This window comes from Petromyzon marinus, chromosome 3 (genome assembly GCF_048934315.1).
Source record: "Petromyzon marinus isolate PM22_M1 ecotype Great Lakes invasive population chromosome 3, UKy_Petmar_22M1.pri1.0, whole genome shotgun sequence".
In the NCBI taxonomy this organism is placed as follows: Eukaryota; Metazoa; Chordata; class Hyperoartia; order Petromyzontiformes; family Petromyzontidae; genus Petromyzon; species Petromyzon marinus.
Genome location: NC_133669.1, coordinates 21,124,619 through 21,147,564, shown reverse-complemented (window position 1 = coordinate 21,147,564; position 22,946 = coordinate 21,124,619). Strand labels below are relative to the sequence as shown.

Here is a 22,946-nt window from a genome sequence, read left to right as displayed (position 1 = left end):
AGTGTAATTTATGTGGGGGTATTTGGTTGCACTGTGGAGCAGTAGTTAAGTGGTTTTCGTGCACTGTCCTTTGAACCTGGCAATATGAGACTGATTCCCGGCGATGTCTAAAGTAATATCTTCACCGGTTCTGGGCACAAATTTTTCACCGACCCACACTGACCAGTGCGACGAACTATGTTCAAATAGCTCCCACGTCTGACATGGTGTGAGGAAACCTTCGTCCAGCAGTGAATCGAAAAAGGGTTGTGGATGATGAATTATTATGTCTCTACTGCAAAGGCGCATCTAGTGTTGCAGAGCGTGGATCTGTGGGTGTGGGGAGCTCGGATATTTGAGTGGGCACGGCACTGGACCTGTTTCTCCTCCGGCGAGTACAGGGGCCCCGTGGGATGCAGCACCGCCTTCTGGGCATAGTAGAAAACCTCCGAGATGTTGCGCAGCACCCGTGCCGAACACTGCAACATGCGCCAGGCGGTCGGTCAGCTGTCAGTCAACGCATGTGCTCTGCTTGACTAGGGCGTCACGATTAAGAGGTGTGACGTATGTGTACGTATGCATGTTGAACTTCTTTCGCACCGTATATAGCCAACCGTGCTAATCGGAGGTGTGAGGGAAGGACAAAAAACTCAACACAAAAAGTAGTTATTTAAAGAAATTAGTTTAACAATTCACCACTTCTTCTTGCAATTCAATAAATAATCGAGCTTCAGAGACGTGATTTTATTGAAATTGAATTGATTGTTTTTCAACCATGTGGTGACTTTTCTAGATTTAAAGCTTTCGTGACTGCAAGGATCCATACTCTTTGGTTCTATTCGGTAAAGTCACGTAGGTAAAAAATAAAACAACAAAAAATCACGACGTTTCGGCCACAACACAAGCGGCCTTCATCAGGTGAAGGGATCAGGCTGTCTCGAGGACAGCGCTGGAGTGGAACACAGCTGGTGTTTCCGCGTGGCTTTGTTCCACTCCAGCGCTGTCCTCGAGACAGCCCGATCCCTTCACCTGATGAAGGCCGCTTGTGTTGTGGCCGAAACGTCGTGATTTTTTGTTGTTTTATTTTGTACCTACGTGACTTTACCGAATAGAACCAAAGAGTATGTGGTGACTGGTCAAGCCTTAAGTGCCTGCCAGGAGATGTGAACCGATTACATGCAAATTTGACAGATGGGAAAACATCGATTCATGCACATGCGATTGATGCACGTGTAGTGAGCCACATGACATCTTACGTTACGTGTACGCATATTATGGCGTCACGCGGTGTTGTGACGTCTCAAAGTTCAAACATGCAACTGCTAACATCACGCCTCCAGCTCTCCCATCTCTATTTCTTGTTTGCTTTTCTTTCATCTCACTAATCTGTATCTGAAAGCCTTCCCAGTTCACATCTGGCCCACAGACCACCAGCTGAAGAACCCAGGTAAAGGATGGCGGTCCGTACCTCCACACATGCTTCAATGTCGGAGTACTGGTTCATGATGGGAAGAATGGCCTCCATTGAGCTCTGCTCCACCAAGTCCGTCTTGTTGCCCACTAGGATTATGGGTATCCTGCATGCACGTGACAACCTCATCATGCCTCCACATAAAAACCTTTTACCAATGTATGAACATCATCACAAACCAACATATGCACACCAACACACATCCACAACACTGACCTCCTACCAACATTTAAACACTACCAACACTTGGCACCACCAAAACAGAAACACCATCACAAACCACCCACTGGCCCATGACCTGTAGCACGAACCTCCGATTGTGTTAACAGGACCCAGCAATGCAAAAAAACTCCCATCGACACGAGACATACCTCACATGAGCAGTCTACAAAAAGCAAAACATTGGCCAGTCACTAAAATTGCAAGTTATAAAAAAAATCAACAAAAGTAATAAAAAAATCCACTTCACCGAGAAAGATGCTGCACTCATTTACAAATTTACAGTCCTGAGCCAGTGGTGGAAATTATATATTCCTTTTCCAAGGACCAGTCTATCCATAGCACGAATGCTGTTGACTTCCCTTCAAATTGGTAATTATCTTAGCGGCCTTCTTGGGATGATTTGAACTCGCAACCTATCGATTGCAATACCCCCGATCTCACGTTGCACCTTCAAAGTGGATAGCAAGGTGATTAAATCAGTTCATAATTTTATAAAATTAAGCCTCAACGAAGAGTCAATAAAGATGTGGCCCTAATGCAGTGGTGGGTACCTTCCATCTTTGCCGACGGTTTCGTTTATCAGCGGCACCCACTTGCTCGTGATCTGCAACACAGAGATTTTCAGTAGTCTTGTGGAAGAAACTGAGGTCTGCAGATTCCCCACCGAGTCTGAATCGCAACTATGTTTGTCGTTGATGCGCAAAACACACAACAGTACTAATAGCTGCATACCTATCCATGGAATATAAGTAACACAATAAAGTTTCGATTTAAAGCTTTCGTGACTGCAGGGATTCATTCTCTTGGTTCTTTCGGTAAAGTCACGTAGAAGGGAAATAATAAAAATAAAACAATTAATTTCTCACGACGTTTTGATTGCAACACACTGATGATTGCTTTTGTTGCAATTGAAACGTCGTGAGAATTTTATTGTTTTATTTTTATTATTTCCCTTCTACGTGACTTTACCGAAAGAATCAAGAATATGAACACAATAAACTGTTTAGTTTAAAAAGAAACGTTGCCTCGATTCAAAATAAACGTTCACATTATCCAACTACTTATGAAGTCACTTGAGTAAAGCATCTTTCCACTCTCGAGGCAGCTCAAGTTGCTTTAACTTTACCATTGCAAACACTAATTTTAGATGCATAACAGTGCAATGATTATAGGTTGCCGTAGACAAATATAACCTCACTCTGTTGTGGACAAAGAAATTGGTTGTGAGTGAACCATCGTTATTTATTTACAACAGATCACTTTGCTCCTCAACCCAAACACTCCTCCAACCACCATAAACCAAACACAAAACCACAGGGGGACAGATCTTTCTCATTTGCAGCACCACACCTCTTGAAGAACCTCCCTGAAGCAATATGCACACTCGACTCCATTACTACATTCAAGCTATAACTCAACAACGCATCTCTTTGCACTTGCATACAACTAACTCACAGCCACAACTTTTAAACAACTATAGATAGTAGGCAAATATGCATATATTTATCTCATTGTTTAGAATTTTCAAATTTTATGTTGAGTATTCACATGATGGAGCTTTCAGTGGAAGATTTGTGCCAGAAAGGCAAAAAAACACATGTTCACGGATTTTGCGGCTCATGGCTAATTGGTAAGGGTAACATGCGTACATCTCGTTGAAGCCCAGTTTCACCAAGTTCACAATAATAAATCAATATTATTAGCACAATTTCCACAGCTGGCATTCACCTTCTCAATGGAATCTTGGTCATCCACTGCATAGACCACGCACACCACGTGAGCCTAGAAGCGGAGAGAGGCAATCAACTCAATTCATACTCTTTGGTTCTTTCGGTAAAGTCACGTAGGTAGAAAAATTAAATTAAATACCTACGTGACTTTACCGAAAGAACCAAAGAGTATGGATTCCTGCAGTCACGAAAGCTTCAAATCAAGATTCAACTCAAGTCAGTTGCTAAAAATAAACCTGTGCCGAAGGCAGAAGAGGAGCGAGCACTTCCATATTTACGGTCTGCATTGCTAGAATGTTATTTCACCCAGCGGTTAAATATCATGTTTAAAAAGAAGCACGTTGCCAATGTTTGATTTAATCTTGGGAAAAGGCCACAGCTTGGTGGGATTAATGCAGCAGTAAGTTGGAGTCTAATCTGTCTAAATAAAGTACTTAATGCGATTTGCTCATTAAACAGCTAGAAAAGATTTAGCTGCAGGCTCACAAATATTTTAAAAAATGTTTTTTTAACCCACGAAATGTATGTGATAAAAGCAACAATTGACTTTTTTTAAACAAATCCCACTAGGACATGCTAATCTGGATGGCACAGAGGCTAAGGGGTTAATTCTTTGTTTTTACTAAAGAAACCCCCTTGACAAGATTATATTTAACCAAAAATTTGCTGAAATAGAAAAAAAGGAACTTTGACAAAAACAATCCTGTTCTGCTTGCTTTTGTGGACAATTGTCAGCACTTTACGGTGTACAACTTAGCGAAGTCTCTATGACCCCCCGGCGTGCACAATGTAATTCCGTACAGTATTTGGCCACACCCCGTTTAATAAATGCACTGCCCGCCCTTTCCAAGTTAACGTGTGGGAGTGCGACATTGAGCAGCTGACTACAAATATTTATAGAAAGTCAGGAAACATGGGAACAGCTTTGAGGATACTCAATGGCTTTGCGGCAGGAGGACACATTTAATTTGTGAGCCTATTTCCCAGATCTAGAAGACAAGTGTGTCAGCCAATGTGCACGTATATATTGAATGTGGCTTTATACAGGTTTCCCTTGCAAGTTCAAAAAAATACACTCACCCGGAGAATCTCCTCCTGTAGTTCTTCATCAGTCTGTTCGATGTCTGTAAAGAGTAAGCGTCAAACGCGTGTCAATTTGTGGCCAACGCCATTTTACTAATTGATGCTTCCATCAATCTGCACAATAAACATTGATTCTGTTTAAAGGTTAGAGTACATGCTCTCCCTCTCGCACACTCCCATACTCCCTCTCTCCCTGTCACTTCATCTTCCACCGTTTCCTATTCCATTCCTTCCTCATATTTCAAACTTTGTTCCCCCACCATCTTCCACTTTTCCTTTCCAGCCTTCTCATCTTCCGTCCCTCAGCCTTTTTCTCTTTGCTGTGTGCAAAACGTTCCGTCAATTCACTCCGTCATACCCGAGTAGTCCACAATGTGCGTGGGGACCTTTTCCGGCGTGACGTCTGCTGGTATTGTGATCTCCTCCGCTCGATGAGGCACCTGCGCAACACGTGATCACGTACGACACACAGCACCAGCCAGGGTATAATTTCCAGCTGAATATTTTCGGGGTCGTGGGTAAATGGAGTAGGCATGTTAAACATTTTCTGGATCGCTGGTATAGTCGAGTAGGCACGGGACTAGTAGCCACAGCCATAACAAGAGGTACACTGGATATGGTGTGTTGGGTGCAGAAATATATTCTGGCTCACCAACCCAGACAGACCGAACTGAAATTAAGCCTTGATTTATGGCCCACCTCTCGATGCGTACTCATGGCAACCAATATTCATATACTGCACAAAGGACTGTCTCAATACTTAAGAGAGTATTATATGTCAATCATCTCCATTGGCCGTCCTGAGCCAGTGGTGGCAATTCCACATTCTAAGGTCTAAACTAGTCTCTCCACAGGAATATAGTTAAAGTCATGATTAAGTACGACTAGTCACTAAGATAAATATTTTATCATAATTAATAAGCGAGCAAATTAGAATGTCTCCGCTTATAGCTTATTCTTATTGCACAAGATAAAGTAGACTTGGTCAACACTAAAGCAGCCAATATAATAGACCCTGGACAGAGATCTGTACTGAATGGGTCACTTCAGCCACACTGTGTGGTTGGAAATTTGCAACTCATGTTAACCGAAGACTGCATTCTACAACTAGAAAAAATCTGCATAATATTTTTGAAATGAACATTTTAACCAATAACTAATTTACAAACTATTTCACCTCTCCAAATGATTCACACTAAATATCAGTACGCACTGTTAATAGTGTTTTCCCCTTTCTGGCAATAAAACAGGTGTTAAGATGTTAAAATACCAAACTGAAACCTTTTTGCAAGGAATCACGTCTACATTAACCACATATACTTGTGGTGAACATGCAAACAAAAAAACATGCTCTGACAGTATGTGCATTGTCTTTGAAACTGATTGGTCCACACCAGAGACAGCTTTCTGAAGAGCCTCGTTGCAAACAGTGTTAGACCAGAGGTCGTTCATAAATTGCTCATCCATTATTTTCCTTGGAGTAGCATTGTCGTAAAAAAATCCACAAAATACAGCACAAATGCATCGTAACCCAATAAATACGATTGAAAGTACTAACTACTGTACATTGTCCAGTACATAATAAACTCCTAAGCATAACGACATGCAAAAAAATGTGTACCCATGTTTAACAAAGACTTCACATGGTTGGTTGAATAAACCGAGCGGCAGTAACATGAGTAATGTTATGTAACAGGAGACGTACAAATAGTTTCAAGTTTTATCGCGTGAACTACAATAACAAGATGTATCTTATGACCTTGAGCAAAGCACTTTGCGAGCTTAAGCGGTGGAAATTAAACGCCACCCGTCAATTGAGGTCTCACCTCTTCTGGGAACTCCTCGCTGACAAGGGTCATAATCAGGGAGGTCTTCCCCACCTTGGCTGGGGCATCGGTGCACAGAAGTCGGTTTTTGACAAGGCGTTCATAGGGACAAGGAAAGGTGACAGAAAACACATAAAAACCACGGAGGCGACAACAATAACTTTGTACAGTACCAACAGAACATAAGATAATGGTGATCAAACCCACGTTGACGCCCGAAATATACTGCAATGGCCAGAGCTGTCTTCCCTGTGGGTGACTGCAATATCACCGTAAAGGGAAGTTTGCATATCGAACAGTGTGACATTATCCGGCTCAAGTTTGTTTCAAAATACTGTACATACAATGGAACACGACCGCATATATCACAGCGGGCATCGCATGGACAACCCAAAGTGCAACGTGTGTCATCGTTCGTGTCGACCCTGGTACGACAAGAGTGATCCCAGCTCTGTACAACACTCTCAGTCATTCAAGGCACCAGCATCATCACTCAATGAACCATCACTCAACATCGCCGCTCCTCACATGGGAAGCAGGGCTCTCAGCCTTGTTGGTTCATCACTCTAAACGCGCGCGTGAACAGATACAGCCAACCCTCTTTGTTAACCTGCTGGTGTACAAGGGGCCTCCCCCCAAACCTCTGCAAGGTTGTGGGGGGTTATTGAGCCATACTTCACCGTGTCGGTCAGTACGGGTTGAAGGACGAGGATAGATAGATGTGGGAGCATAGAAGGTCGGTAAAACTAAAGATGTTGCTGCACTATCCTCTGCTGTCCTCAACACAGCTCCGCAGCAGCCTACAACCCGTGTCACGTTGGGTTGGTCTGCCCATCCAAGCACTGTTAAGGCCTCAATTCTACTTGGTTTCTGGAAACGGAAGGGATCGGGTGCATCCTGGATGATTGGTCATAGCTCTCTGTGCAAAAAGCCAGGCTGATTAACAGCCACCTTAAGCCTCATCCAATTAATCACTTCTCAATATCACTATTCAACACGAAGCTGGCATTACTGAACTAGTAAGTGACCATTTGCCTGACAAATTAATCATGCAACGTGATATTTTTTTTACTAAAAAAGAATCCGGATTAAACCTTCACCTCCAACATGAACGATCACCTAACATCACCATTTAACAAGACACAGGGCCGATTAGGAATCCACATTCGGCCAAAAATAAAAACAATAATCATCACGCGTCAAAATGCAGATTAGACAATCAAGCAACACAACGTGTTTTTGTTTGTTTGCTTGTTGTGGTTGCACCCGATTCAAGAGCCGAATGGCTCACAGGGCTATACCAAAATAAATAAACTGAAACTTAAAGAATAATAAACTGAGATTATTGAACTGCTCGTCTAAACTCAACTTGAACTCATTTACGCACCACCGCTACCAAACAACTGAACGAAAAGTACGAGATTACTAGGAATTCACCTTCAACCTAAACGTTACGCATCTTTACAACTCCTCAACAAGAAATGCCGAGGTTTTTACGAATCCACAAATAGCCTCTCCTCACAATGGGATAACCGCATACTGGTTAACAACCCCTTATTAATTCCCTTCACCTTATTACAGATCAATTTAGACATTATTGGTCACCCCGTGCCCCTTATAAACATTCAACGTTCATCCTAAAAAAAGTCCCATCACAAGGGGAAAACACAAATAGACAAAAACTAAACGTTGCCATTATTGAAACGGCTGTAGTAAGCCGTATGGACCTGAAAACACTCACATTTCCCTGTACAAGAATACGGGGTTAAACCGTCTGGGTTGACACGGTATGCAACTGTGAATCTACCTATCATCTCATCACACATCTTCACCACTCCCCCCCCCACCAACAAGAAACGGTGATGATTACGAAAACCCCACCGCTCCTCAAAAGTTGTGGTGGTTGTGGTGGTGGTGGTAACGATGATAGGCACTTTGACCTTCTTTCGCACCGTACACGTAGCCACCCGTGCTGATCGCAGGTGCGGTGGAAGGACACCGAACTACGATTCCACATTCAAACCCGTCAACATCTTCACCCATCACACTCTTTTAGCCACCTTCGACCTCCTCAATGCATCACTGTCATCAAGCAAGCCGCCGCCGCCGTCGCTCCGTTCATCCACTCTCTCCATAGTCACAAAAAAAGCCGCGCTTAAGAGGAGTCGCCGCTCTCGACCTTAATAGATGCAGGATATACTGAATGCAAGCGTAAATGTGTTCGTTCTAAAACACTCCTCCAAACGCAGAGAGGTCAGGCCGGGCAGGCGACACTTGACATAACAAACATAAAAGGCCCATCGACCACTCCGGCCAACATTTCAGTAACTCACGTTCTCCCAGCAGCAGGATCCTCACGTCTTTCCTCACGCCCATGTTAAACGTCGATTCTGTCGAATTCTCCCAAAACCAACCCGCTCCTCCCCAACCTCCTCAGCCCCGCCGCCAACCCTTTCAACAGAAATCAGACTGCATGTGCTTCAAGAACGCCAACTTGACGGACCCAAGGTCGAGCCGCTAGGCCCCAGGCGGCGTTGCACACCGCGCCTCGGCTAGAAGCTCGGCCGCCCTGGGGCGCGCCTATCCCGGCAGGCGGCGGCGGAGACCGTCAGCCGCTTTTCCCACCACGGCGGTGGCTTGACTCCAAACCTTCAAAGATTCGTTGGGAAAACTTCAGTTTAAAAAATATATATACGGCGCAGGCTGAAGTACAATTCACGAAGAGTGCGACTGTGGCGACATCGCGGTTTTGAGAATCTTGTCGTTTCGCCAGATTGCCTCCGTTCAAGGGCTCGGGGTTTGCCGGTGGTGAGCGGGCGGACGGGCGAGCCGGGCAAGGGCGGCCCACTAGAGGCGCTGGCGGGCACGTGGTGGTGGTGCACGTGGTGGTGGTGGCGGCGTGGTGGGTGGCGGCGTGGTGGATGGTGGTGCACGTGGTGGTGGCGGCGTGGTGGGTGGTGGTGGCGGAGTGGTGGTGGTGCACGTGGTGGTGGTGCACGTGGTGGTGGCGCACGTGGTGGTGGCGGAGTGGTGGGTGGTGGTGACGCACGTGGTGGTGGTGGCGCACGTGGTGGTGGCGCACGTGGTGGTGGCGCACGTGGTGGTGGCGCACGTGGTGGTGGCGCACGTGGTGGTGGCGCACGTGGTGGTGGCGCACGTGGTGGTGGCGCACGTGGATCGTCGGGTGCCAGGTGGGTTTGCGGGCCACGGCGAATTTCATCGGCGGAGAGAGCGCCGATGATCGTTTGCCGTGCGTCGCAGGCAAACGAACTCACAGCTAACGTCAGTGGCGTGTGTTGATGTTAGCCGTGGGCCCCAATCAACGCACTCACGGCTAACGTCAGTGTTGAGCGCTGTTAGCCGTGGGCCCCGAACAACGCACTCTCACACGTTAGGAGATGATAGTAAATGTTAAACAAACTCTAAACAAATGTTAGGCATTACGAAGAGCCATTAATCTGTATTATTGCAAAATCACAGCTTTCACGATTCAATATACATGAATGATATTGTGAGATAATTCGTGAGTATACATTTTTTGTTTACAGAAGTACCGTTTCATTTCCCATTTTTTGTGATCATGAACAATGTCGTGTTAAGATATCACTCAATCAGACAATTGATCTTTTAATATTTATAACAATGTCTTGCATAAATGCTTTTCATTGTACAGAACTTGTCGGCCACGTTGAAGCGTAGGATAGGTATATACAGTCGTGCATAAATCCTCCATGATATGATTAAAAAAAAAGATGCAAACACTCAACTGGAAGATTCCAAAAACAAAAACCTAAAATATTCATGCTTCCAAAATAAAACATTTAAAAGTTTAAATGCTAATTGCTTAGACACACCACACATTGTCAACATTATTAATGATCCAGTTTTCCCCCATTTCTTTACTTCCTAAAATCACAGCAAAACGAATAAAATAAATCCAAAGGTTAACGTCCACATAGGCTGAAGACATGTATCTTTCTAGAAAGAAGTCAATGTGTTCCCATACTCAAATCAGCTGTGGGTAGTGCCAATCTCCTTTGGCAGGCCTGAGCTCGTGATAGAAGTTTCACATTTCCAGTATATACTGGACTTAGATTTGACCCGCTCTTAATTTTTGGATGTATGTTTATTCCTCACATCCCTGTCTATGTTGAGCGTCTGTAGATGCCTGTGTTTGTTAACTTCGAGTAAAATCAGATGTTATCACAACACAAGGCTTTCAGTCTTCCGGATGTGTACACATGCACGTAAGGCGAGAGGCATTTTCGAAGACGAATTCTGCTCTCCGCCCATCAGTGCTGAGAAGACTGGGCAAGATCAGTGGCTGTGACCTTCCAAAGCTCCTGTAGAAACAGCACAAAGATATTGCATTACTGGTGTTCGATAGGATGGATAGAGTTACCTCCATTAAAGACGGGTGAGGGCCCATTGAGACAATATGTGTGCATGGTAAGACCTAAGCTAGCAAAAATGTAGGAGGCTTGGGGCATGTGGGAATTATAGGTAGGAAAATGTTTGTTAAAACAAAGCACATGTCCTAATTAACAAAATAAAAATAATGAAAGCAGTAAATTTTAAAGATAACTTTAATTATTCAGGAAAGCATCACTGAGACTCATGTCCTGCTTTGGGATTGTTTGGATAACTCATAAGTTGTGTGAAAGTGACTGATTTTTTAATGTTTATTTACATTTTAAGAGTTTAATGAAATTATACGCATAACTATAAACACAAAAGCATCCGAAAAAGTTGTGTTATTTTTAGTTCCATTTGACCAGGTAGACCTTGCAGCAAACGATTACCAACAACACACCATCTGCCAACGTGGCTTCCATGAATCTCTGCATTCATAATGGACGGAAACAAAACGCTGGGCAATTCCAAAATGTTGGCCATACATTTCAGACAATTTAAAAGATACGGACAATCAATAATGGAATCAAGAAATGGCTTTTCACTTGAATTTAGGTGTACCAAACAATTAGGAATGGGATTCAGATAGGAATTCTTTTCCACCTATCTTAATAAGGGAGAAATTATCATAGTATACCGCGGTGACAGACGTACTCAAACTTTTCCATCTGCAATGACATGGTGATGGTGCATTCGGTTTCATGCGTGACAAAGATATTTATTCCGTAAAGAGGACATGTATTATAGGATTACAGATAATCACCCTTCAAATTGATACCAGATGTCTTAGCATAATTTAGAAATGTTTACTGAGGTTGCCGAATGTGGAACTGATATACAGTGGCTGTAGTGAGATAAGATAATTGTTGGAAAAAATTGCAGTTAGATGAGACAAAAGAGATGTAGACAAGAGAGAGATTCATTGGATGTTGATGTAAATTAGTTTTTTCTGAGTTTTTTAATTTAACATTTTGATTGAAAGCTTTCGTGGCTGCAGTAATTCATATTCTTAGCTCTTTCGGTAAAGTCACATATTTTATTATTTTATTGTTTCCCTTCAACGTGGCTTTACCGAAAGAGCTAAGAATATGAATTACTGCAGTCACGAAAGCTTTAAATCAAGAGCTAAGAATATATTTTAATTTTAGTTGATATTTGATGCACCCATATTTTCTTCACATATCCAGCGCCCCTTGGACTACATGAGTACCTCAGCTTCTCCTTAGTACGCTTATGCCTTGTGCCATTGCGGGCACATGGAGAAGCCACGCCCTCCTTGGTGTATGTATTGCCAAGGGACGCGCCCTCACCAGCTGCTCCACGCGGTCGTACAGGATGGACTGCGCGAAGTCCGTAGACACCGACTGCACGGTGAACACCCTGCGCTCGCCCTCCATGCCGGCCAGCCCGGCGAGGCACGTGCGGAAGTGGTCGTACGCGTCGCAGGTCACAGCCAGCGCACGCAATGTGAAATTGTAGCTGTGTGGCACGAAAACGATTCTTGACGTCAGGTACACAATAAAACTCCCATTACTTTAGTGTCCACGTGTTTGTCATTTGGAGTGCGATAACAAGGAGCATAAGCCATCACGCAAACTCTTAATCATCTTCGCAGCAGCGGCATTTGGTTAAACAGCAGACAAAGACAGTCACCGCATCGTGCGCTGTGGCCGTCTGGAATGCTCTTCCTTCCAGTATTTGGAAGCCACTGGAGCTATGTACTTTTAAATCTAGATTAAAAACTAATTTCTTAAGAACTGCTTTTTGTGTTTAGTTTGTTGTCCTTCCCCCGCACCTCCGATTATCACGGTTGGCTACGTATGGTGCAACATAATTTCAAGATACATACATATTAACAGTTGCCTCTTACTTGATAATTCCAATATAACTTTAAGAACTCTTTTTGCAGTCAAGTACAAGCATCGACTGAAAACACCACACGACCATTATCATTAACGCTGCTTTATAGCAGATCATAAATATAGCAGGCTGTGATATTTCGATTTAAAGCTTTCCTGACTGCAAGGATTCATCTTCTTTGGTTCTTTCGGTAAAGTCACTCCAGCGCTGTCCTCCAGACAGTCTCGTCCCTTCACCTGATGAAGGCCGCTTGTGTTGTGGCCGAAACGTCGTGAGCATATTATTGTGTTATTTTATTTTATCAATTTATTATTTTATTCTCATTCTATGTGACTTTACCGAAAGAACCAAAGAAGGCTGTGATATATTTTACGATACTATCTATTTTATTTGGGGGTGGTGCAGTGGCTCAGTTGATAGTGCACTGTGCTATTAACCCAGCAACCTGAGTTCGATTCTTGGCCAAGGCTAATAGCAGTAGCGATTGATATCTGAACCAGTCCTGGACACCCTCTCCTTCACCAACCCACACTGACCAGCAAAGTGAAGTACGGTTAAACAACAACCATAACTGATACATCGTGGGGATGCCTTCATCCAGCAGTGGATTGACTGACAAAGCGCTGTATATTTATGTTATATATTTTCGTGTATAAGGCAGTGTTATTGACGACGATTATATGTTTCATTCCAACGGAAGTAGTTTACACATTTTCAACTATAATGTGAAAGATGTAAAACAAAATAATGATACTTCTGGTTGACAATTTATGCTGAAAATAATATTTTAGTATAGTACTTGAAGGCAGGTAGAATAGCAGTACAGTACAACAATGGATTTGTTTTGCTGCACTGCCCACAGTGTAACCTCAACAAAATTGTAACATAGCTTCTGCTGGGTGGGAGAACAATCAAAAATGGTAAGATTATGTCATTACCGTTTCTCTATGGCGATGTAGAGGGAGCTGGTGCTGCGAAGGTTGTTCATGATGCGGAAGACAGTTCTAAACAGCCCATCAGTGAGCTCATCGTCATAGCAAACTACACACAGGCACAAACATGCGATTAATCAACAGATTAAAATACATATACTGTACAGTGTATTTGTACAAATATCCTGATATAACATGTCTGAGGAAGTGGCATTATGGTACGTAGTTTTCACAGCCACTTGCAATCCAAGTGTGGTCTTCCAGGTTAGACCGCGTGTTAAGCATTTCTTCTCTCAAGCTTTCATCGCGCACTGCTACGGGCATTGCTTCATCTCCTGAAGATCGCACCATCTCCCGAAGATGCCTGCGGTAATGCGTGCCCGTGGAAGCTTGAGGGAAGACATTCCACATGCGCGGCGGAACTTGGAAGACCACTGCTTGGAGGTGGCATTACGGTCAAAGTGCTCCACTCTCCATTGGAAGATGGCGAGTTTATATCCTATTTGTGGATCCAATCGGTTCATCATTCCTTCAGGGTCAATAAAATGACCGCCAATTTGTAGAAGGAAAACAATGGATAAACCATCCTCCACCACAATAATGTGGAGTTTCCACCACTAGTTCAAGGACCACCAGTGAATGATAACTCCCTGACACTCGTTTGAACAGGAAGATTTCTGACTTTTGACTTGCTTGGCTAAATAAGATGCAAGTGATGAACGCAATGCCGAGGTATTTTTAATAGAACTGCGGCTCCCCTAATGTGCCTGCGTTGTAATCACCGTGACTTTGATTCTACAAAGTGGCCGATGATAAAAATGTATTTCATAAAAATGTATTTACCGTCGGCCGCGAGAAGCACGGTGGCGTTGTCGTGCAGATGTGCCACCTCTTCCTCTGTCCAGGAAAAGCGGCACTCAGAGTCTGCAAGATGACAGATGTACGCAGAGCTTCAGATGTACATGGCGCTTCAGACAAGCCACGTTGAGAATTCTCAAAATCTTATCTTTTGATATTTTGGGTTGTAATGTTTTTTCAATGTCTGGATGTATATTAGTTGGTGGAGTAGAAGGGCTCCAAACCCAAGTTCAAATCCCAGCAAGAGTCGAATCAGCTTCATCATCTTTATCGCCATCACAATTCATCCAAGGTTGATTAAATGAACATGATCTGGTGAGGTTAAAGCACTTCGTTTTGGAAGCTCGACAACGGTTGTAGTCCGATCGAGAACTGCCTTCACCATAGAAATGTGTAAATGCCAATTATGGATCCAGACGACCAACAGACAGCACAGGCCAGCTCTTGTTTGAGTGCGGTGATAAACTGATGAAGTGTCTACAAATCTGCATGTGCCATTACTGAATTGCCTTATTATGCCTTTGCAAGGGAAATACATTTTTTTTCAATTGACAACGGACTATTTTTAAAAGGCTGTTTAAATAATTACATATATATGAAACTTCACTTACCTGTACAAAAGTCATTTTTGAGCCAATCCAATGTCCTAACTTTCACCTCTCCTCCCTCCTCTCCATCTATGATTTTAAATAAGGATGAACACACAAACACACAGACAGACACAAACAAAACAAAGCTCCAAATGCCGCATAATAAATGTGCCAGGTTAGGTGTACAGGTAGTCCTCTACTTACGATGGAGATGCATTACGACGACCCCATCGTAAGTCAAAAATATCGTAAGTCGAAGATGGCCTAGCCTACCCAGGAGTCTTAAATGGTGATAATTTAGCAAAACAGAGCAATTTACAGTACCGTACTGTATAAACTATGTACTGCATGTATTTATTAATTACAATACTGTATTGCACAGTAAAATTTTAAGTAAAAAAAACAAGGTAAATTCTTAACCTACCTATATGAACTGCACTTTAATAGAAAGTTTTTTTCAGGAAACAATCCTATCTGCTATAAAAACGTTTTACATGCATTGAACGTATCATATCGTGGTAACCCTAAAATGAAATCGCTAATACTACGTATCATACATACAATTTTGTCGTATTGCCATCGCCATCGTAAGATCGAAATATCGTAAGTCGGACCATCGTAACTCGGGGACTATCTGTATATATAAACACTTAACAGGTAGTCGGGTGGTGGCGGTTTTAACGACACATTTATATTTACGTGATCTCACCCAAAAAAACCTACGGATAATATTGGTCGCGAAAGACTACATGTTAAACTAGGTGTGTGTGTGTATATATATACTTTGTGTGTGTATATATATACACATGTAAACACGCGTGTATATATGTGTGCAAACACAAAGATTCCCTGTATAGCCTTCATAGTTTTAGGGCAGGTGCTGTTAGAGAGCACTTATGAAGGCCAGCACGGTACACAAGGGGGTGGGTGGCCAGCACCATGCCCGGCCACCTTTGTCTCCCGAGTGGCGATGTTTACACACCGCACCAGAAACGCATTTGAGGCTGAGTTGACCTAGGGAAGGCCCAGTACCGGTTCAGATAATCCTCACTGGTGGTGGTGGCCGTGAGCAGGATTCGAATTCGGGTAGCCAAGTTCGTAGCACAGTGCACTAACTGCTACACTACCACTCCCCATACGTACATACACACACACACATTGAATGTGCTTACCAGGGCGCATGTACAAATGCTTGTTTGCATTGACATTCCGTTGGCAATTGTCCAAAAGATCATCACCAACATCTAGATGAACACGGAGATTGATTGTAAACGTATGCACTCAGAGATTGACAGGCACATTTGGCAAGAAAGTGTATAGGTGTGCTGCACATATGCACACAATTATAGTTAGTTAAATATAAACGCTGATGTTGGGGCGAATGTGCTCATGCACAATTGTAATTTACATTTTATATTGCATTTTATATATATACAGCAAAATTGAAAATCTTTATCCAGGAAAGTTTTACAGAGATTTCAAGATACTTTTTAGGAGGCATACATTGGGTTATTTGGCCAGTTCCCTGCTGAGTATATTTAATGTGCCGAGTGAAAATCCACTCATATATATACACACACAAATGTAAACACTCTGAATTAATTTTACGAAGATAAACTAATATAAACCTACTTGCTGTACTACATTATGCAGGCACCACATCATCGACCACAGTGTGTATATGGGCCATATGGAACACATGCAGACTCTCTAAACACAAATCACAAGACAGTAGTTGTCAGCCACGTTACAACTCATTTGTATTTTTTGTAATTTTCTCCGTTTTGTTCGTGCAGATTTCTAAATCCGATCACCCTTAATATGACAATAGCATTACGTGCGCAGGTCATTTGGAAGGAACAGATTCTCGCACGTGTGTATCAGTGCACCTTTAAACGACCAATAACCGTGGTTCATTCATCATGGCCACCAGCACTCCCCTGGACGATCCGTCATCTTATGGACGGTCAGAGGCCACGCGAGTCCCAGCGTGGCGGTGCAGTGCGGTGCGGCATGGAAACTTGGACCTGTGCAGTAGACGGTGCGGGCGAATGTGGCGGCCACAATGCTGGTGGCGCCGGTGCCTGCGCCCAACTCGAGTGCCGTGACCCCGCAGAACTCACGCCGGTGCTGGAGGAGGTAATCGCCGAGCAGGAAGGCGCCGCGCCATACCTGCAGGGCAAAGGCCGGGCAGGTGGTGAGGGGACAGGAGGTGGGGGGGAACAAGGGTGACTCGCACATTATTGTCTAAGTCAGAATCTTAGTCAGAAATCTGAATATTTACTCAGAATGGAGGAATCACCGTTGTTCCCCTCTTTGTCATCGTGTCTTTGTGTTTACCGTTGAAGACAAAGTTACCTTGATAAATTAATTTGAGACACAATGTGGCATTTATGTCCCCGCAGCTAAAAATAGGGGAGGATACACTATCAATGCCGCAGACAAAGTTCGTAGGAGAATTTTCGTGAGAAGTATGTACCTGCTTTCCAACATCATCCAGACATGTTCCCATCGTGTGTTCTGTGTAGCAGAATGAAAACATATCAAGAGCAATGAAACAGTGATTATAGTGTACTTTAACTGAGCCATGCTAAATAAAACAATAAACATCCGAGGGTCTGGTTCACCATGTATAACTCAATGGGCCTTATGAACCAATGTTTTCGAGCAGGATTTAAGGAGACATTATAAAAATTGGTCCCAAATTCTTGGAAGATATATTTTCATTTAATTTTCGTATGGGGAAGAATGCCCTTGTCTATTATTGTATCATTCACAATCAGTTGTGATGGAGTATAATACATCTCAGGCATGGGTGATTCTCAAATTTTATATTAAGCTAAGGATGCTGCCAATAACGGTAACACTATAGTCTTGACGTCTAACGATCTTTGGGACCATACCTATTCGCAGTGTATCACTGGCAGTCTGCCCCTCCTCATCATCCTCCTCATCCGCCTCCTCGTCTGTCCAGCGTTCCGCCTGGCTCAACAGCACAGGGTGACTCAGCGGCCGATCATTGGCACGGCCAGCCCTTTCGCCAACAACACTGGCTGAGTCACGGGGCTTCCGGGCAACCAGGAGGTCTCCGTCCTCGTCCAGCAGGCCACTGGCGTCGCTGGCACCACTGGGCGTCTCGCTTCGCCACTCTTCACACGCTTGGGAGGGAATGGTAGCGCTGTCGTCCGAGCAGATGCTTGATGTCGGTGGTGGGAAGCAGCCATCTTCATGGGCAGTGCCCCACAGAATCTTGTACTTGGACACGTAAACTGCCAAGTGAATTATTCAATGTGTGAATACGCGAACGCGCACGATATGAGTGAATACTCCCAACATTTCATTTCGAAATACGGGAAGGAGCGACGATTAAATATTACTGGATCGGTACTCTGTCACACAAGTTGTACGATGCTGTGTGCGACACTAACAGCAACACACATACCATAGCCTCCTCCTCCACCACCTCAAAATCCCAACGCCACCATCACAACCACCACCGCCACTGCTGCCACACTGACCAGGCTGTCCGACGGCGTTCAGCCGCACCATGAGTCGCCTACTGCTGGGCATGAGCACGTGGATGTCTGAGAGAACCAGATCACTGCGGAAGACGATAGTGTCCATGGTGGTGGCGGCGGAGTCAGTCGAAGCTTGCGAGGCGTCCTCATCTGACAGGGACAGGGGCCGAGTTAGGGGCACCACAGACACAAGCGCCGAGGTCACTCACACTCGCACGCTGATGCTTGGAATAAACATTTACAATGTGTTTTACAAGCATTCTATTCTAATGTTAAAAAAAAAACTCCAACGTTTTTGCTATGTACATCTGTACATTTGTAATGATGAAGGGGTATAGTTTGTGGTCAATTCACATGGAATGTGCTTGATCTCCTCAGATTTAGGAGATTAAGCAGGTTTGAGTCTGGATTGTGCTCGGATTGGAGGCCAGCTAGTATAAAAAAGTGCTGTAAGATGCAGAGCTGGGTGTATGCATGTTGAACTTCTTTCACACCGTACGTAGTCAACTGTGATAATCGGAACTGCGGGTAAGGACAACTAAACACAAAAAGCAGTTCTAAAGAAATGTGGTGCACAAAGGAGGGCAATTCAGCGAAATACATGATTGTACTGTACTACATTGCCAGATCTATGCTCCCCACATTTACCAACCCGCACTGACCAGCGTGGTGTAGTTGGCAAAATAATCTCCCACGACCTGCACAGGTATGGTGAAGGGGGTGGGGCCTCATCCAACAGTGGATTGACAAAAGAGCTGTACATTCTGGAAAGGTACGGCAGCTTTAGCAAATAAAATTAACGGACCGATGGAAAGAGTGGTCAGTCACGTTGTAATAGAAATGGTAAAATTAAAATGTAGTCCGCAGTGTATGGAGACGGTCATTCAAAAAGTTACAGCGCCCCCTGCCGTCATGTTTTGCAATGTGTCAATTGTTGACCACAGGGGAGCAGAATTCCACAAACGAACCAAACACCTACAGTACTGGCATTTGAAGGTGACCCATACTTTTCAAGCCAATTTAAGCTCAATAGATGTTTGTGGGTTCAGTAATGTAGAGAGATCGGCTAGAGGTGACGGACGCTTCAAGGCTATAATTGCCTGTGGTATATCACAATAGGATCTGATGAATGTATCTGCGAATGCAGCATTTTGACTGATTTTTGGCGAAATGTCTCAATCACCAACAGTGCAGCAAATCACCAAAGCAAAGTGTTTGAGCAGCTTTGTCAAGGTGTGCAACTTCTGCAATGATTTAATATTGCTCAGGTGATTAAAACTTGGTAAAAGTGACTAAAGTTTATTGCCAACACATCATCGATTACTCTCATTTTGTTTAAGTATATTTTTCATTGCATTTGCTAAAGCTTTTTCTTCAGATATGTAAGGTTGTTAGTATATGCATCGAGGAATCAGGGGAAGTGGGACAAAGGGACATTCGACAAATGTGGGTTGCTGAACCTCTGTGTGATGTGGCTGTAGCCAGGATACATTGATACAAAGAACTTCAAATTAAAAAAGGCAAATGCATGGCACAGGGCAAGATATGGTGACAGAGTAACATCAGAATCACATTTATGAAACCAAAGAACATTGAAAAAAATGAGCAGAAGAGCAGCCTAGTGGAGTCACAATGGAGAGAGCTACGGATGTTCGTGGGGGAAGGAAAAGTAAGTTGCAAATTTGAAAAGAAAAAGCCAAGAGAGTAAAAGAAATGAAGAACATTTCTTGGGTTTTGTTTAAAGTAGGCGATTACCCTTGGATTGTGAAACTTCTTCATCGTTGTTAAGTTTCTCCAAATTCAAGGCTCTGCTGTAATAACATCATAAAGTAGAAGGGGAAAACGTTTCACAAACGCGCAGCATTGCCATCACACGAGCAGTTAATATGTGCAAACATCGCACGCCATGCTTAAACATCCCTTAGAGGTGTTGTGTAATCTAGACATCTGAGATTTCCTTGACTTATGATTGTCAATATTTTATTACTGTTTTGCTGGCTACTTCCACACAACATTATATTGCTCACTTGAAGTAGTATATATTAAACGAAATTAATTGCCGATGAGAGATCAGCCCATCTATCTTATTGTCATGAAAAAATACTCTCAGCAACAATGTCCTGGCTTTAAGAGTGACACTTTAATATAATAATAGGGTTTTTCCCCTCTTTTCTGGCAACAAAACTGAAACCTTTTTACGAGGATTCATGTCTGCATTAACCACAATACCTGCAGTCAAAATGCAAACAAAAAACATACTATGATAATATATGCATTGTCCTTGAAACTGATTGGTCCACACCAAGGGACGGCTTTCTTTTGAGCCTCGACCCAATTGGTGCTCGAACAGATGACGCCAAAAGGTCGAGCACCAATTGGGTCGAGGCTCAAAAGAAAGCCGTCCCTTGGTGTGGACCAATCAGTTTCAAGGACAATGCATATATTATCATAGTATGGTTTTTGTTTGCATTTTGACTGCAGGTATTGTGGTTAATGCAGACATGAATCCTTATAAGAAAGGTTTCAGTTTTGTTGCCAAAAAAAGGGGAAAAACCCCTATTATTACATTTTGGTACTGGCAAAGGAGGTCTAATGATGAAGTGACACTTTAAATTAAGTACAAAAAAAAGTATTGTAACAATTCACCCAGAAGTAGTTCAAGAAGACAAATTGTGCTCCCCGTTCGATTCAAGACTCGTTTCGTTCTGCACCACGAAAGCGACTGGTTTCAGATATCCCTGGCCACTGTTATCGTCAGCAGGAATCTAACTCCGTCCAGTTGGGTTCACGGGACAGCGCGCCAACCACCGCTCGTTTAACGAGCGCTGGCAGTGAGATGAAACTAGCGGCGGTGGAGGTTGCAAGTGGTCACTGACCCACGAGGTGCGTTCATGTGTTCAGTCCTCAAGCACCGTGCTTCACCGCTGCTTCACGACGCCATCCATGCCACCGGGATTCCTCACTCATCCCCCTGTGCAAAATGCGACACGGCACTCGGCTGCACCAGCCAGAAGCCAGCAAATCCACGAAGCATGCAACGTTCACAGGAACGCAGCAGATGCTCTGCGTTGGTATAATCCACGGTGCTTAAAAATAAACGTACTGCGTGTTGAACTTCTTTCGCACCCTACGTGAACAACTGCGCTAATCGGAGATGCGGGAGTGGGGGGGGGTGTGGGGACAACAAACCACAAACACGGAGATACCACTACTTGTGAACCGGGTATCTGGCTTGACCACCTGAATGTGAGCGTGTAGTCGTTGCTCTGCATTTACATCGGCCATACGACAAACCTGTCAACCCCTCATCAGTGCCTGCCTACGAAGTCCCCATCGCAAGAAACACAAATAGACAAACATTGTGTTGTTGTCCGTATTGAAACGGCTGTACGCCGTATGGACCTGAAAACTCTAAAATTCCCTGCACCAGAATACGGGGGTAAAAACCGTGCGGGTTGACAGGTGTGCGATACGAAAGAAGGGCGCATAGACGCGGGAGCATGGAGGTACAGTACAGTAACAGCACAGCTATGGATCTTGCACTGGTCACCACCTCGTAGCCTGTGACGCCTGTTATGCACGGCGGTGCTACCTCCACGCCACGCTTGGCAAAGTGCACGGCTAAATGTAAGCTAAACGAGTCAAGTAATTTGTTTCCACAGGGCCATGCTCGGGGGTTGATTGAATCAGTGCTGTAAGATACGAAACCCGAAGTTGCAGGGTTGCGGGGGTGGTGTTGCCCGTCCTCTCGTCACAATAACCCTCACCAGAAGTCTAAATAAGCGGACGTGTGACACTTTCAAAAGTTTTCACGATCGCAGTGTTTCTCCTTCCTGGCAAAAAAAAAATTCGCAAACCTGTCAACCCCTGCGCAGTGCCCTACCTTATCACAGACCAATTCAGACATTATTGGTCACCCAGTGTGCCCCTTATAAATCTCAACGTTCATCCTACAAAGTCCCATAGCAAGGGAGAAACACACAAGGCACATTTGTGTGTGCCCGTATTGAAACGACTGTACGCCGTACTGACCTCAAAACTAAATTCCCCTGTACACATTAAACACGTAGGCTTTCGCGACCAACATCATCCATAATAGAGGTTCCCCTGAACAAGAATACGTGGTTAAACACGTGTGGGTTGACAGACTATGAAATCAACGCTCTTACGACTCACGGACGCACGCGCGCCGCAGCCAGACTTACAGCGTGCACCGCACTGTACTCGCCGACTCCTCCCCCGTGACCTTTCAACCGGAACGGAATCAAGATAAGCTCCTCCCCCCCCAGCACCCTCTCGACAATAACCACTTCAAGAACAATCTCAAACACCGTTATGTGCACATAGAAAAATGAGTCAATTAAGTATCACATTTTTTTCCTCCCCATTTGAGAACGATACGTCTAATAACGAATAAGCGCAAGTGCGAATGTTGTATCGGATTATTTCTTGGCTGCGGACGCA

The 22,946-nt window shown here is 44.0% G+C and overlaps 2 protein-coding genes across 10 annotated transcripts in view; both read right to left on the bottom strand.

Annotated features, from left to right (window-relative positions):
- Nucleotides 1–9,203, bottom strand: part of LOC116957014 (mitochondrial Rho GTPase 1-like) — a 30,719-nt gene extending 21,516 nt beyond the window's left edge. Inside the window, exons 1-8 of one of the 3 annotated variants that reach the window (XM_032978926.2) lie at nucleotides 8,645–9,203; nucleotides 6,312–6,370; nucleotides 4,844–4,925; nucleotides 4,483–4,526; nucleotides 3,401–3,454; nucleotides 2,224–2,276; nucleotides 1,448–1,556; nucleotides 357–458 (exon numbers count right to left, since the gene is read on the bottom strand). In XM_032978926.2, coding sequence (XP_032834817.1) covers nucleotides 357–458; nucleotides 1,448–1,556; nucleotides 2,224–2,276; nucleotides 3,401–3,454; nucleotides 4,483–4,526; nucleotides 4,844–4,925; nucleotides 6,312–6,370; nucleotides 8,645–8,687 — 546 coding nt within the window. In that variant the 5' untranslated portion in view covers nucleotides 8,688–9,203. The remainder of the gene's footprint in view (nucleotides 1–356; nucleotides 459–1,447; nucleotides 1,557–2,223; nucleotides 2,277–3,400; nucleotides 3,455–4,482; nucleotides 4,527–4,843; nucleotides 4,926–6,311; nucleotides 6,371–8,644) is intronic. The other 2 variants (XM_032978935.2, XM_032978944.2) reach the window with 2 other exon arrangements.
- Nucleotides 9,204–9,930: 727 nt separating this feature from the next.
- On the bottom strand, nucleotides 9,931–22,784 carry METTL22 (methyltransferase 22, Kin17 lysine). Of its 7 annotated transcripts, none has more exons than XM_032978853.2 (13): nucleotides 22,688–22,784; nucleotides 21,359–21,453; nucleotides 20,238–20,293; nucleotides 18,483–18,632; nucleotides 17,868–18,233; nucleotides 17,444–17,484; nucleotides 16,992–17,136; nucleotides 16,137–16,208; nucleotides 14,986–15,051; nucleotides 14,360–14,440; nucleotides 13,523–13,625; nucleotides 12,035–12,203; nucleotides 9,931–10,654 (listed from the first exon to the last, which is right to left on the bottom strand). In XM_032978853.2, exons 2-13 carry the CDS (start codon nucleotides 21,373–21,375, stop codon nucleotides 10,604–10,606), a joined length of 1,317 nt encoding a protein of 438 aa, XP_032834744.2. In that variant the 5' UTR covers nucleotides 21,376–21,453; nucleotides 22,688–22,784; the 3' UTR covers nucleotides 9,931–10,603. The 7 variants fall into 7 exon arrangements, with proteins under 7 accessions (XP_032834744.2, XP_032834781.2, XP_032834787.2 ...); XM_032978890.2 differs by having other exon boundaries at nucleotides 20,238–20,290; XM_032978896.2 differs by having other exon boundaries at nucleotides 20,238–20,290; nucleotides 22,652–22,733.
- Nucleotides 22,785–22,946: the final 162 nt, after the last annotated feature.

Bases quoted from the DNA above. Each gene is read 5' to 3' on its own strand.
- METTL22 (XM_032978853.2), bottom strand. The intron at 17,485-17,867 runs GTATGGTCCCAA...TCTGCTACACAG, and splicing joins CAGTGATACACTGCGAATAG to AACACACGATGGGAACATGT. The intron at 13,626-14,359 runs GTAAATACATTT...GCCTGTGTGTAG, and splicing joins CGTGCTTCTCGCGGCCGACG to TTTGCTATGACGATGAGCTC.